The 16,414-nt window shown below is 44.6% G+C and overlaps 1 protein-coding gene and 1 long non-coding RNA gene across 2 annotated transcripts in view; one reads left to right on the top strand and one right to left on the bottom strand.

Annotated features, from left to right (window-relative positions):
* LOC310663908 overlaps positions 1 to 16,414 on the bottom strand; it is a 58,802-nt gene that overhangs the window by 2,765 nt on the left and 39,623 nt on the right. The gene's annotated exons all lie outside the window — the stretch shown is intronic.
* The window catches only part of SCG3 (secretogranin III), a 46,315-nt gene that overhangs the window by 20,723 nt on the left and 9,178 nt on the right, over positions 1 to 16,414 (top strand). Inside the window, exons 9-10 of the mRNA XM_083412154.1 lie at positions 9,607 to 9,684; positions 11,830 to 11,955. Coding sequence (XP_083268280.1) covers positions 9,607 to 9,684; positions 11,830 to 11,955 — 204 coding nt within the window. The remainder of the gene's footprint in view (positions 1 to 9,606; positions 9,685 to 11,829; positions 11,956 to 16,414) is intronic.

The raw sequence follows: 16,414 nt of genomic DNA, 5'->3' as shown, positions 1-16,414 counted from the left end.
ATTATATGTAAGGAATCTGCTGTAAACAACAACCATAGCTCAACAGCAGCAGCAGCAACAACCAACAATATCTATGAAGTTAAACAAGACTATCTGGTTTTAGAACAGGCGCATTAAAACACCCCCTCTCCACTTTTAGGCTGAAGCTACGAAGCTGAATTATGCATTAAAGGCAATAAATCATTTAGTAGACCATATCACATGCTTCTCGAGCTCCTTGCTTGACAATCTGCAGAGACAGTTACGTTTAAAAGCACATCTCGGTAGCAGCTGGTCTGGGATTTGAAGGCCCAGCATTATGTCATCCTTGCAAGACTCCAGGGAGAACAGTCTTGAAGCATCATTCAGCAGATGAATTAGGTCTCACTAGGAGCCGTGCAGGACTTAGCCTGCAAATCCAAGGCTCACTGAAAGGATACTGAGGCTATATATGCAGTTGTATTCTTCTGAATCTGAAACCTATGCTGACCTTTTAGTTCCAGAATCACATTCTGTCCCCCCTGAGCCATGTTCTCTTAAGTGCTAGCATCCATGTGCAAAAGCAGGCACATCAATATCAAATAGGCCTAGGTTTAGAATAAGAATGTTATATAGTAATATGGATGTAAGCCAATTAGAAAAGAGATGAAGGTAATTAATTGAAGGAGTTAATTTTATTAGAAAGAGGATCTTGGAGAACTGTTACAAAGGTGTCGCAATGAAATTCAGTTAGGGGGGATTTGAGGAAGTCAGATAACAAGGAAAGTTAATTTGGGTTTTAGAAGTAATAAGTGTTTTTATTTTGATTTGATTTTTCTTTTGGTATTGTAATGCATGTCGTTTTGTGTCTTTTATAGGTTATATTTGTTATAAATGTGGAAAATCAATAAAAAAATAATGGGGGGAAACAAAAGCAGGCACATCAGCCTTGTGTGTGCACAAATTTATAAGGTGTCATGGCTGCCAATCACAGTCTGTGCTTTCTGTAAGGTTCTGTTTCTCTGTTGCCCAATCCGTCAGCAGCCTTCCAAGTGGGAATCCAGTTTCATTCAACGGGTGTCTACTAACTTATTTAGTGACAATGAGAAAGTCAAGCCAACCATGTTCTGGGGTTGCTGTTATTTTTTAAGAATACCAGTGCAGGCAGAAAACTAGGTGTGGATAAAAACAGGGGCGTGGGTTAAGGCCATGTGCTATGTATTGGGAAATCTCCACAATCCAGACCAGAACCTGTGTTCTGAGTACATTGTGTGCTTTGGGCCACGGTCTCTCAGTTTCAGCCCTCCCCCAACTGACCCCCGCTCACACAGCAGTTGTAAGGTTGTTGCATTTGTGAAATGCTTTGAGCATGTGTATATTGAAGGTAAATTTTACTATGATGTTTATTATTTTAAAAAAAGAGTTTGGATTTGATATCCCGCTTTATCACTACCCGAAGGAGTCTCAAAGCGGCTAACATTCTCCTTTTCCTTCCTCCCCCACAACAAACACTCTGTGAGGTGAGTGGGGCTTAGAGACTTCAGAGAAGTGTGACTGGCCCAAGGTCACCCAGCAGCTGCATGTGGAGGAGCGGGGAAGCGAACCCGGTTCACCAGATTACGAGTCTATTGCTCTTAACCACTACACCACACTGGCTCTCTATTAAGCTTTTCTGCAGCAATGACGGGTGATAGCACTGCATGCTGCACACCCTGTTTGCTTCTGCAGCAGAAGACGATTCTGAGGATAGGGCATTCAATATCCATGGTAGATCACTCCCAGGCCCTATACTCAATGGCTCCTGTTTTGAGCCTTGGAGACACTTCATTGTTGAAGTCACATTCCCTTATAGGAGATATGATAGCCATCTTCAAGTATCTAAAGGGCTGTCACTTGGAGGATGGAGCAAGCTTGTTTTCTCCTGCTCCGGACGGTAGGGCTCAAACCAATGGCTTCAAATGACAGGAATGGAGATTCCGACTAAACATCAGGAAGAACTTTCTGACAATAAGAGATGTTCGACAGTGGAAAAACTTGTGGGAAGTGTCAGGAGCTTGAGTAGGACCCTGGCAGAGACACATGCCCGACTGGCATGTTCCCTCCCTCCTGGTCGATCGTTCGGGAGCTTCAAAAGCTTTCTTCAGCCCGAACATCACACCGACCGATGCCAACAGACATCGGCACACTTAGGGATCTGCAGAGTCTTGGCAGCTTGTGTGACAGACCTCAGCAACTCAGCATTTTGGCTAATCTACGAGTGGCGCTGTGGGTTAAACCTCAGAGCCTAGGACTTGCCAATCAGAAGGTCGGCGGTTTGAATCCCCGCAACAGGGTGAGCTCCCGTTGCTCGGTCCCTGCTCCTGTCCACCTAGCAGTTCAAAAGCATGTCAAAGTCCAAGTAGATAAATAGGTACCGCTCCGGCGGGATGGTAAACGGCGTTTCCGTGCGCTGCTCTGGTTTGCCAGAAGCGGCTTAGTTATGCTGGCCACATGACCCGGAAGCTGTACGCTGGCTCCCTCGGCCAATAAAGTGAGATGAGGGCCGCAACCCCAGAGTTGGTCACGATTGGACCTAATGGTCAGGGGTCCCTTTACCTTTACCTTTACCTTACTTTATTTACATAAAGGAGCACTACAACATGGCTCCCTCTCTCTCAAGCATCAGACAGCAAAGAGAAAGAACAAAGGACAATAAGTCCCACTTCACGGAACACAGTAACACAAACATCCTGTCTCTGTCACTTCCCACTCTGTGGAGTCAGAACATACCATGTCATGTGATAGACAAAAATCCCATGACTGCAATCATGGAGCAGGAATTCTAACAGGAAGTACCATTCAAGATAAAATAACCAAGCATGTAGAAGAACAAGCCTTGCTGAAGCAGAACCAGCATGGCTTCTGCAAGGACAAGTCTCGTCTCATGAAGCTTTCAGAGTCTGTTGAGAGTGTCAACAGCATAAAGAGCGAGATGATCTGGTTGACATAATGTAGTGTTTTCTATGAGGAAAGAGTGTGGCATTTGAGACTTCTTAGTGTAGAGAAAAAGCAAGTAATAAGTGGAACAGTCTACCTCTAGAGGTGGTAATCCTCTAGGAGTTTTTTAAGCAGAGGTTGGGTGGCCATCTGTCATGGATGCTTTAGCTGAGTTTCCTGCACTGCCGGGGGTTGGACTAGAGGACCCCTGGAGTCCCTTCCAATTCAACAATTCTATGACTCTACTAAGGGACGCGGGTGGCGCTGTGGGTAAAAGCCTCAGCGCCTAGAGCTTGTCGATCGAAAGGCCGGTGGTTCGAATCCCCACGGCGGGGTGCGCTCCCGTTGTTTGGTCCCAGCGCCTGCCAACCTAGCAGTTCGAAAGCACTCCCGGGTGCAAGTAGATAAATAGGGACCACTTACTGGCGGGAAGGTAAACAGCGTTTCCTTGTGCTGCGCTGGCTCGCCAGATGCGGCTTTGTCACACTGGCCACGTGACCCGGAAGTGTCTCTGGACAGCGCTGGCCCCCGGCCTCTTGAGTGAGATGGACGCACAACCCTAGAGTCTGTCAAGACTGGCCCGTACGGGCTGGGGTACCTTTACCTTTACTATGACTCTACCATGTCTCTATCTGCATCCCAACTCCCCCTACTTCTCTGAGCCACTGGCTGTCGCACTGCCTTCCTTAGTCACCAGAATCATACCTTCCTCCTTCGCCCATGACTCAGGAATCCCATTCCCTGGCCAACTTGCAACTGAGAAGAGAATTGTTTTGAGTAGTTGTGGACATGTCCAGATGTCACCATATGCTTCGCCTCCCCCCATGTTTTCCTCTACTTTGCCAAGATGGGCAAGCCCCATCTTCTGCAGAGGAGTCAAGGATGTATAGCATATGGCGAGGCATTGAGCTGTTTTCTCCAAACAGCTAAATTGTGAATTCATGTGAGCAAGAATTTCTGTATTCGCTGACTTTATCACTGAGAAGATTAGTGGTCCTAAGCGATTACCAGCTGTCACATGTGCTTACAGCTAAGGATGTGAGGGATTCTCTTCTTTTTGCATTGGAAGGCAAACGTAGCAAATTTTATGAAACGAGACATAAACCGAAATATAGCCATAATTTGAAATTCTCAGAGTTCTCTGAATTTTGTAATGCATTGTCAAAAAAATGTGTTTACTGGGGTAAAGTGTGCATATAAATACATATACAGTAATACCTCAGCTCCTGAACGCCTTGGGAGTCGAACATTTCAGCTCCTAAATGATCAAAAACCGGAAGCGAGTGTTCTGGTTTTTTAACGTTCTTTTGGAAGCCAAACGTCTGACAGGACTTCCGCGGCTTCTGATTGGCTGCAGGAGCCAATCAGAAGCCGCTTTTTGGAAGTCAAACGGACATCGGGAACAGATTCTGTTCGACTTACAAGGTATTACCGAAAAGGGGAAATTGCTTTGCAAAAAGTGTGTAGCTTAAGGGAAATTGCATTTAAATAGATTATTATTTATTTCTGTAGGTGAAGCCATTACAAAGCAACGTACATAAAAACAAAGTAAAATACATTATACTGTTAGGGGGGAAATAGTAATTAATTTTTTAACATTCTTTAACATTTTTTAACAATTTATTTTTAACATTCTGCCCCCCCCAAAAAAAATACTTGCTCCACTGAAGAATATAACTTAGCATTCCCACAGACATTTCTCCTTAAAATTGCTGCTCTAAACACAATATATAAGCCAATCCCATACAGACTGTGCTATGATGATGGTGACGAAGATCTTTGTCACAAATATTTAAATATTTGTGTTCTAGTGCAAAAACATTTCCATAGGGGGAGTGGGTGGGAAATGTCAGGTCTTTTCTCTGAAGAATGACTGAATGCCACAGACGCTTTGATGCGTATTGCTTCCAAGATATACAGACAAGTGAACAAGTGTGCGCTGACAAAGTGCCTCTCAGGCATATGTTGATTTTGCAAAGAATATCTGCCTTTTCGGGAAATGCAAGGAGAGCTCTGGAAATGTATGGAGAGCAGCAGTGGCAGTGTAAAGCAAAAGATCTGCTTTGCAGCTCACTGTTTGGACAAATGACTTAATGACAAATGACAAATGATTTACCTGAAATTCCTCCCCTTTCCCTATGGACCCTGTCAGATGTTAAGATCAGCGAAGAGGCCCTCTTGGCCGGGGGTCAGCAACCTTTTTCTGCTGTGGGACAGTCCACCGTCCCTCAGACCATGTGGGGGGGGGCTGGACTATATGGGGGGGGGGGAATGAACGAATTCCTTTGCCCCACAAATAACTCAGAGATGCATTTTAAATAAAGGGACACATTCTACTCATGTAAAAACATGCTCATTCCCAGACCACCCACCAGCCAGATTGAGAAGGCGATTGGGCTGCATCAGGCCCCTGGGCCTTAGTTTGCCCACGTCTACTCTTGGCAGTTCCACCACCCTCAGATGTTTGGGGTGTGTGACCCAGAAGAAGGAATTCTTTGGCAACCCCTAAGTTGTGGACTTCCCTTCCCACAGAGGTGTGTTTGGCACCTTCATTGTCTTCTTCTTTGACAATCCCTCGTAGCCAAGTAAGATTGTCTTCCATGAACACGGTTTTAACAGTGAGTCCGTAAGTGACTGTGGAGGCCAATTCTGGATCCACACGTCCTTCCACAGTGGGGACATTGGTTTCTGGGCAGGAGTTGATCATGGTGTGGATTTGCCAAGTGTGCCTTCCTCTTAGCATGTTTCTCCCTTGCGTCCTGAGTTCAAGCGTCTTCAAAGTCCATGACACCTTTGGTAAAGGCTGTTCTCCAATTGGAGTACTCGCAGGCCAGTGTTTCCCAGTTGTCGGTGTTTACACTACATTTTTTTAGATTTGCCTTGAACCTCTTTTGTTGACCATCAGCATTATGCTTTCCATTTTTAAGTTCGGAATAGAGAAGTTGCTTTGGGAGACAGTAATCAGGCATCTGCACAACATGACCAGTCCAACGAAGTTGATGTTGAAGAATCATTGCTTCAACACTGGTGATATTTGCTTCTTCCAGTTCACTGGCATTAGTTCACCTGTCTTCCCAAGTGATGTGTAAAAAATTTCAGACTTCCCTTCCCACAGTAGTGTGTTTGGCACCTTCATTGTACAGCTTTCCCTTTATACCAAGGATAAACCTCTTCACCCTGGTCTTTGACACTTGAGATACATATATTTTAGGACCTACTGTAGGGGTGATTGTAAACTATTTTCAGTGCTGTATTTTGTATTGCTGTACCCTGTCCTCAGGTCGTCTGGGGAAAGGCAGGTAATAAGTATAACAACAACAACTTAATTAATAACTCATCATTATGTCAGATGATGGCAGGTGGGTGCACCTCATCCCTTGTCAAAGTTGGCTCATGGGGTGCAGAATAGATAAAGATCTGACCCACAGGGTCAAAAATGTTCCTTACCCTGATTAATGTTCTCATATCAATGACTTCCATTCTTCTCTTTCCATGGTTCATTTTGCATATCATAAATCCCTTCATATTTTACAAAAACTAAACCATTCAGTATTCCATTACTGCATCCATCAAAACTTATTTACACTGTTGAATTTATCTTAAGGCTGCCAATGTTTTCAGGTGTACACAATTTCCCCCCATACATTCAATAAACATTTTCCAATCTTCTCTAAACATATGTTCTTCTTGTTCTCTTATTCTATATGTTAAGTCTGCAAGCTGCGCCTAGTCTGTCAGTTCAAGTTGCCATTCTTCTTTAGTTGGGACCTCGCTCGTTTTCCATTTTTGGGCTAACAAAACACTGGATTCACCAGAGATCACTGGGAATCTGCAGAGCTGTCTCCAAGACAAACCAGGCTGTTTTATTTAAGTTGGAAGCTTTTTAAAAAGCGGTTCAGCTGCGGCAACGTTTCCCTTTCATTAACCCTATTAGAAATAGGTGTCCAGATGGGTGAAAGGTTGTCGCCTTGATGAGCTCAACTCCTTCCTCCATTTTTTTTAAGGGTTGCCAAGGCAACCGGCCTAGCAGTGACATCAGATCTCATTAGAGGCCCAAGTAGGACACCGAGTTGCTAAGCTACTGGCCTTGCTTATGACATTTCTCAGAATGACTCACCCCATTAGGATAACTCAAAGCAAATATTGTGCACACATATTCAGACCACAGCTGGTGGGCACTTAGAGTCTCGGCTGGAAACAGGGCCGGCTGGCGTTGCTTTTCTTTCCGTTCTCATTTGTTTGAGGTAGCAAGTCTTGCTTGACATCATTTAGCGCTTGAGAATCTTGTTCTGTATTTTGTTTGTGGGGAAACAGTTTTAGGGAAGTGACGCTGTGAACCTGCCAGGGACAGAACCTAAATGGCCTCAACAGAAATTGCTTCTCGGCAGATAAAGTTGGGGTTGCCCTAAAATGAGAGAGAACGTGGCAACACCTTGCAAAATCTATTATTTTATGGCCTTGTAGAAGCTGCTTTGGTTTCTAGTCCTTGTGGATACAGAATTTGAAAATGTGATGATAAGGGATCGTGTAATTCGAGCTTCTCTCAGTTTCTTGGTTTTACAATCTTCAGTTCATTCCTCCACCTTTCCACATCTGTTTGCAATTAAAAACAACAACTCATCATGAAAATCAATCAGGGTAAATGTTGCCTGGTATCTATACATTTTTGTATGCAGTTCTGCCTAATATTCCCAGCTTTGCAAATCAACTTTCCCAAATATAATACATATTCTGTATTTTCAGTAACACATCCATGTATATCCACATTTTCCCTTTGTATATGCATTCTATTACACATAAAGTGACTGGAGAAGTGATTGCAAAATTTGCAGAACTGCAGATTTCAAAGGCTGTCTGTCTTTCGTTTCATGAATTGTTTCAGAAAGTGCAGAGTATGTAGGTTTCTAACCTGCTATATAATTTCCCCTCCCTATGAACTGACTCTTTTTTTTTTCACAATTGAAGGCAACATTTTTAGAATAAGAATATTGTTAGCATGTCTGAAGGCCATGGTTTGCTGTCCCCCATATCATGTTGTGCTCATTGTGCAGAGGTAAAAGATCTCTCTTGTTCTCATTGGCAGCGTGGCGTACAAAGGGAGCACAATAGTGAGTGCAGAGGATGCTATAATAGAACAAGGCTGAGGAATTTTTTGCCTCAGTGGGCCAAATCCTTATCGGGATTGACCTTGCAGGGCAAATTTGACAGGTGAGCGGGGTCACGCACCTGTCAATTACTTGACATCGCAATGACATCAGGTGATTTGATGCTTTGAAACCCTAAGCTGGGACTTCAAAGCACCTCCAGGCAGGAAGGCACTGCTAAAATGGTAGGGGGGACCTTTGTTTTAGCAAGGGTTTTGATGCAAATCTGTTTGTGGTCAGGAAAGGGGTTGTGTTGAATCTGCTGAACTGGGCATGTTTTAACCCCTCTCTCATCAACTGATTAAATGGTAAAGGGACCCCTTTACCTCATCTCGCTTTATTGGCCGAGGGAGCCGGCATACAGCTTCCGGGTCATGTGGCCAGCATGACTAAGCCGCTTCTGGCAAACCAGAGCAGCCCACGGAAACGCCGTTTACCTTCCCGCCGGAGCGGTACCTATTTATCTACTTGCAATTTGACATGCATTCGAACTGCTAGGTGGCCAGGAGCAGGGACCAAGCAACGGAAGCTCACCCCATGGCAGGGATTCAAACCGCTGACCTTCTGATCGGCAAGTCCTAGGCTCTGCGGTTTAACCCACAGCACCACCTGCGTCCCTATCAACTGATTAGCAGAGGGTTAAATCCTGGGGAGCTGGCTGCACATGTCAGCTCTTCGCAGGAAACTGGGGTGTGCAGTCAGCACAGAATTGAACACAAACTCGTCCATCAGCTGACATCACCCATTCTTTGAAATGATGTCACTTGATTGACAGGTGGGTGTGGTTTTGGAAAAATTGCCTCATAAGCCTCTGACAGGCCCAGAGTCTGAAGGTTCCCTACAGTCATAGAAGTCCCCATTCCCCAAACACCCCTTCTGGAATCGTTTTCATTTCTCCTCTGGCTGTAGGCATAACTGCAGGCCATTGCTGCTGCTGCTACATTTTCCCACTTCCTCAGTTAAAATGGAAAAATATTAAACTCGCCTTTTGTCGAATGCAGCAGACATGTCTATGAATAGATTTCATTTTTGGTTCTTGGTATTTTATACGCAGCATTATTTTATTTTCAAACATGCAAATAAATACATAGTTAACAAATACATACATTGACAACTTCTCTAAAAGTCAAATAATATAAAAGTTAGAAACCATACATCTCAACGTCTTTAAAAAGAAAGATAAAGGGGGGGGAAGCAAATAAAAAATAAAGACAATACAAAAACAATAACAAAATAATTCAATATGTATCTTCTGTTAGATACTATTCAATGCGATTCAGTCCTAGAGTAGCATTTTTTGTAGTAATACCTTTCCATATGGATTGAATCTCCTTGTATATTTTAATTGTTGTGGACGTCCATCTGCCTATTTTCATCCTATGTGCTCAATAGCTTTTTAAACATCTGAAAACCTGTATTTTCCTCAATGCAAGGGAATAATTCATTACTTTGCAAACCCATCAAATCAAGCCTCATATAAGCCTGTTCTAATGTGCAGGGATAAATATCTTCTGCTTCTGCTTTCTAGAAAACCTGGACGCAATGATAGCTCTACAGACAAGAAAGAAACTCGAAAAGCCCAACACCAAAAACAAGCTGCCATCAGGTATTCATTTATTCTGATATTGCGTTGCTTTTATAGCTTTGTTCCCAGTAGATATAATCAACTGCTTATTGCACAGCTGTCCAATCGATTTGAATAGTAAAAGCCTTCTGTCGTGAAAATCCTATATTCCCTGGTGTAATTTTATTCCTGTAATTTTCCAATTGCCTTAGTCTGGCTTCTTTGGGTTGGTTTTCTACCTGAGAGCTATTGCTCCCCAAAGCGCATAGCTGAGTAACAGAAGACATGATCTGCTTGCAGAAGGTTCAGTGGCAGTTCCCCGGGCAAGATGCTCCCAGTGGATCTTGGACACACCCACACCATAAATTTAAAGCAGTTTTTTATCACTTTTAACAGCCATGTCTCCCCACCAAGAACCCTAGGAACTGTAGTTTGATCAGGGTGCTGAGAATTGTTAGTAAACCCCACTTGCAGTTGTATGATTCCCAGCACACTTGACAACTACAGTTCCCAGGATTATTTATGGGGGCAGTAATGCCCATTTAGGGACGTGGGTGGCGCTGTGGGTTAAACCACAGAGCCTAGGACTTGCTGATCAGAAGGTCGGCGGTTCGAATCCCCGCAACGGGGTGAGCTCCCCTTGCTCGGTCCCTGCTCCTGCCAACCTAGCAGTTCGAAAGCCCCTCAAAGTGCAAGTAGATAAATAGGTACCACTCTGGCGGGAAGGTAAACGGCATTTCCTTCGCTGCTCTGGTTCGCCAGAAGTGGCTTAGTCATGCTGGCCACATGACCTGGAAGCTGTACGCCAGCTCCCTCGGCCAATAAAGTGAGATGAGGGCCGCAATCCCAGAGTCGGTCATGACTGGATCTAATGGTCAGGGGTCCCTTTACCTTTACCTTTTTAATGCCTATTTAAGAGATATAAGAGCTCATTTCTGTGAATGGCCCCACCTTCTCATAGCTCACAATCCACAGTTGGCCTAACAGAGCAGGCAAGATGAGATGGGGCTGCTGGTCATCCTCTTTGTTCCTGCCAGTACCCACTTGCTTAGTTGAAGATCCAGCCATAATCAGCAAGACAGGAGCAGCAGGGCCAGGATACTCCAGGAGTTGGCAGAGGGTCTTCTGCTGGGGCATGGCCTTGGCAGGTGTCCATAGGTGCCAACCCGTTACTCCTGCCCCAAGGAGGTCCCAGGTTCAATCTCCAGTAAGCAGGATCTCAGGTGGAATTGCTGGCTAAGCATCAGTCTGAGATGGTGGAGAGCTACTGTCTCTCAAGAGTGTGGCCAGTGTTATTCTACCTGCCTTATAGTGGCTATAAACATTTTACTAGGGTAGAGATTTTGGTGGCATCGGAAGACACAGGTTTGCAGCAAATTTGCACCTGCAAATCTATAGGTATATTTAGACATAATTTCTGTAAACTTATAGGTAAAGACGCACATTTAGACATAATTTATGTACAGTGGTACCTCAGGTTACATACGCTTCAGCTTACATATGCTTCAGGTTACATATGCTTCAGGTTACAGACTCCGCTAACCCAGAAATAGTACCTCGGGTTAAGAACTTTGCTTCAGGATGAGAACAGAAATCACGCAGCGGCAGCGTGGCGGTTGCAGGAGGCCCCATTAGCTAAAGTGGTGCTTCAGGTTAAGAATAGTTTCAGGTTAAGGACAGACCTCCGGAACGAATTAAATTCTTAACCCAAGGTACTACTGTAGTTTAAATAGAAACACAATCTGCCTCACCAAAGGGAGGGAGGCCAACCAGGTGGCTGCCATGCCTACTAAGAATGGGAGCTACTCAGTGTTGATGGGCAATTTCAGCCCCCACTCTCCGTTCTGTAGTTTCTTTATCTTTAAACAAGACTTGGATGGAAAAGCCCTTTAAAAAGAGGAGTGTCCTCTGTAAAGTAGGGCTGTGCACACAAGATAAAGTTAAAGCGCCTTTAAAATGCATGGCTTCCCCCAAAGAACCTGGGAACTCTAGCCATGTGCTTTGACTACGTTCTAAATGCACGGTGTGTACACAGCCCTAATGTACTCCTGGCAGAAAGAAGTCAGCCAAACGGCGCTTCCAATTCCACTCGGTGCGTAAGGGTGAGCTGGTGCGCTTTCAGGAAATGATGCGGTTGAGATGATACAGGGAAACCTTCTGCTTTCAACCCCCCCCCCCCCCCCGCAGACAAGAGCACTGAAGAGGCTGACAGCACAAAAGCCGCAGCAGCGAAGATGGAAAAAGAATACGAAACGCTGAAGGATTCGACAAAAGCCGAAGAACAAAACACAGGAAACGACGAGGAGCCCAAAGGTAAGGAGAGGTTCCTGTCCTTGCTGCTGCCATTGTCAGATCCAGCCCCCAGGTTTTTTCCGGCATGTGTCTTCAAAACCTTATGTAATGAAATTATTGTTGTGGCTGGTTACCGCTCTGGCAGGAAGGTAAACAGTGTTTACGTGCGCTGTTCTGGTTTGCCAGAAGCGGCTTAGTCATGCTGGCCACATGACCCGGAAGCTGTACGCCGGCTCCCTCGGCCAATAAAGCGAGATGAGCGCCGCAAGCCCAGAGTCAGTCATGACTGGACCTAATGGTGAGGAGTCCCTTTACCTTTTTTATTAATTCCCTTGATCTGTGCAAGATACTTCTGTTGATGCAGCCTATAATTGCATGAGCTTTTTTTGGCTGCTGCATCACACCTTTGACTCATGTTAAGCTTGTGGTCCAGTTGTGCCCTTTGATCCTCCTCTGAATCTGAGCTCAAAGTCTTCCATGTCAGGGTGGGACTTTGCCTGGAGAACAGCAGTATCGACTGGTTCCGACCCCTTGCCTGTGGTTTCCATTTCTCAGGTCTGACTGGGCCCAAGCAATGACATGAGGCTGTTGCAATGACTAAATGGCCTCACATATAGTACTGTGCCGAGTTCCTTGGGAAGCGGGTCACAAACGTGAACAATAAATCAGCTGTAAGATTATCACATCAAATGATTGATTAATGCTTTTAGCCCTAAACCGAAGGAAACAGGAAAGCAATGCTGAGCCTCTGGTCTAAGCAACGCAGTATAACTGGGGTTGATATACTGAATTCGGAGCAATTAGCGTCCTTTATTTTTTCTTTCAGACTCGAATGCTACTTTTGCGACCTAAATTCAATACATTCAGTGCACCACTATAGCTAAAGATTTTCACCTAATTGCATCTATCCCTTTTTAAGAACGTAAAATCATTAGTGAGCTCAATAGTCTGGGCCGGGCATATTGATTGGTCTGTAACATGAGAGGTGCTGTAAAAAACCAACGTCTGCAAGTCGATTTCCAGCGCATAACGCTGCCCGCTGAATGGCTCAGAACAAAGTGCCCATATGATGGATGAGGTGGAAGCTTTTAACATCCCTTCTCCACATCACCACTTGTGCAAAGTCGTATGTAGAGAATGGCTAAACAGAAACTTGGCAGTGATGTCTGATCTGCGATTTTGATGATGATACAATTTATTCCCTGCCCTCATACAAAAATAATGCTCCTCCATTTGCAGGTGTCAGGAGTGGGGGTGGGGGCACTTTGACCAATCTCTTGGGAGGGGTGTATGCAAAAAAAAAAATAATCAGCTTATAATTGCAACAGACCAGGGGTAGGCAGCCTAAGGCCCGGGGGCCAGATCTGGCTCAATCGCGTTCTAAATCTGGCCCGCAGACAGTCTGGGAAACAGCATGTTTTTGCATGAGTAGAATGTGTGCTTTTGTTTAAAATTTATCTCTGGGTTATTTGTGGGGCATAGGAATTCTTTCATATATATTTTTCAAAATATGGTCTGAGCTCAAAGTCTTAATGTCAGGGTGGGACTTTGCCTGGAGAACAGCAGTATCACATGGTCTGAGGGATGGTGGACCAGACCACGGCTGAAAAAGGTTGCTGACCCCTGCAACAGACCTTTGTTGTTGTGCTTCCCTTTCTTTCTTTCTTTCTTTCTTTCTTTCTTTCTTTTTTTAAATATTTTATTAAGGATTTTCTTGTTTTACAGAAGTGAGTGCAATGCCTCGTATTATTTTTCTCCATGTAACATTTTTACAAATGTGTTTCATTTGTTGAGGCACTAGGGGGAGAAGAAAAAAAAGAAAAAAGAAAGGGGGGGTGGAGAGAGGGAAGATGGATGGGGGTGGGGTCGGGTGGCGGTGTTTCTATTATGTTTAATGTATGTAGAGTTTGGTGTCAGCGTTGCTTGTGTTGTTCACTTGTGTTCCTTTGGTGGTGAGAGAGTTTGGGGTTGGCCTAGGGTGTGATTGTTTGCTTGTGATTGGCTGTGGTGATCTTTGCTTTCGTGTGTGAGTGAGGTGGGTGGGTGTTTTGGATCAGGTTAGCCATATTGATTTGTATGCTGTTGGTGGATTATTGTCATTGTCCTGTTGGGCTGTGTATGTGATAAAGGGGAGCCATACCGGGGTGAAGGCGTCTTCTTCTGTTTGTCCCCGTGTCAGTTTCAGTTTATTAGTTAATTTTTCTAGTAGGGCTGTTTCCCATACTATTTGGTACCATTCGTCCATGCTTACTCCTGACAGGTCTCTCCAGTGTCTGGTTATGGTGTTTCTGGCTGCTGAAAGTAGGTGGGTTATGAGTTCTTTGTGGTGTAAATGGGCATTGTTGTCTTGGAAGATGTTTAGTAGGGCCAATTCTGGGGTGATGTCTATTACTTGCTTAGTTATTTTACATATTTCTTGTATCGCTGTTGTCCAGAATAGTTGGATTTTGGGACACTCCCACCACATGTGGAGGTATGTGCCTGTGGAGGTGCTCCCTCTCCAGCATTTTGGTGAGGTTCCTGGGTGGTTGTGTCTCCCTTTCTACTCAGTTTTATAACCCTTGCCACAAAAAAGTAGCTGCATCCCTCTTGGTGGTGGCCAAAATTTCTCTCCCTCCCTTTATCCAGGAGACATTCTAGGACAGCTGTTCCCAACCTGGTGCCCTCCGAATGTTGTCGGACTCCAACTCCCATCAGACCCAGATAGCAGAGCCAATGGTCATAGAATCGTAGGGCTGGAAGGGGCCATGAAGGTCATCTGGTTCAACCCCCTGCAATGCAGGAGTCTTTGGCCCAACTTCAGGCTCGAACCCCTGAGGTTAAGAGTCTGGTGCTTGATGGGAGGTGCCGTCAACCAGTTAGAAGCAGTTTCCATTCTGGGGTGGAACTGCTATGCAAATTTTGCATCAGGTGACTCGCTGTTGCTTGCAGAGAGTTAGAGGTGGCAGGGAGGTCATGGTGAAGAAGAGTTTGGAAGAGTTTGGATTTGATATCCCACTTTATCACTACCCGAAGGAGTCTCAAAGTGGCTAACATTCTCCTTTCCCTTCCTCCCCCACAACAAACACTCTGTGAGGTGAGTGAGGCTGAGAGACTTCAGAGAAGTGTGACTGGCCCAAGGTCACCCAGCAGCTGCATGTGGAGGAGCAGGGAATCGAACCCGGTTCACCAGATTACGAGTCCACTGCTCTTAACCACTACACCACGCTGGCTCTCTCGTCAGAGCAAACTGGCATGCCTGCTGGCGAGTTTGCCATGTGCTGACCTGCCCACCAGCTTGCACCTTCCCTTTCCGCTCCCAGTAAACAAGGACGACTCATCTGCCACAAAGTTTGCATAACCTCTCCACCCCACTCAGCAAGTAGCTTCTGCCAATAATATCTGGAGGGTTTCATGCTGAAGAAGTCTACTCTGGGATATTTGAGTGGGGGGATAACAGCTGCCATTTGCCCCCCGAATGCCCCAGAACCACACTCCACCCAAAGCATTCTGGGGAAAGCATGGTGGCCATTCAGAAGACCTATGCAACTCTCTGCCCTCAAAGCTTCAGTCACCAAATAATAGAGGCATGTTCAGACCCAGAAACCTCCCCCCTAAATAAATTCACACATGTCTCAAATTTTGGTTTGGTTTTTGGCAGATTTGTGAATAACTGCTTTTCTTTCTTCCTTTTGAGTGACTGTCTTGTACGCCATGATCAGAATATTGTTAATTTGTTGAAACCATAGATTTATTTATTTTTTAAAATGCAAATTTCATGTATATAGTCTACATACTAATTAAGCAAAGTTGACAGAGTTAACCAGAATACCATACATATTTCAAATGATTTGCTACAGGTTGAGACTAATTATATATATTCTGCTGCCAATTGGCTATGCATTTTAATAGCAGCAACCCAGGAATTAGCCTTTATTTCTGGAATAGCAGGTTTGACATCTGCTGGCGGAAAATTGACATAAAAACCAAAAGATCCTCCTGGGTGACATTGAAGCGGTAAATACATACTTTATTTAAAGCTAATTCACCACATATGTTCAACTCTACTCCCATTTAATTCACAACCCCTATTGAATTCACTGGACTTGCATGATAATAATTCAGAGGGAGTTGGGCTGTTGCGTTCTTCACCATAGCCTGGTTTTCTATGATCTTCGAAACAAAAAAATATTATCCCACTGCTAGAGCTTAATTCACCTGTTTTTCAAATTACCGGCTCCTGAGGGAATGAGCCACGCAGACCAAATGGGGCAAGATTTCATCTGCGAAGCTCCAGCAAAGTTAAGCGATCAGAATCCATTAAACTATTATATTCCACTAGAGACCACATTAGGTTATCTTTTGTCCTGGTTGCCCTGTAGACACAATGACTCACGGTGGTATAGAATTTAAAGCATTAATTTAAGTCACGACTCCCACTATTCTTTCTCCCTTTTTTTCTAACACCCTGTCTGTTGTCTGCTGCCTGACTCTCTTTCCT

The sequence above is a fragment of the Podarcis tiliguerta genome (assembly GCF_965153285.1).
Source record: "Podarcis tiliguerta genome assembly, chromosome: 14".
NCBI classification, from domain to species: Eukaryota; Metazoa; Chordata; class Lepidosauria; order Squamata; family Lacertidae; genus Podarcis; species Podarcis tiliguerta.
The sequence above is the reverse complement of the archived record's forward strand: the minus strand, read 5'-3'. Positions and strand labels throughout refer to the sequence as shown.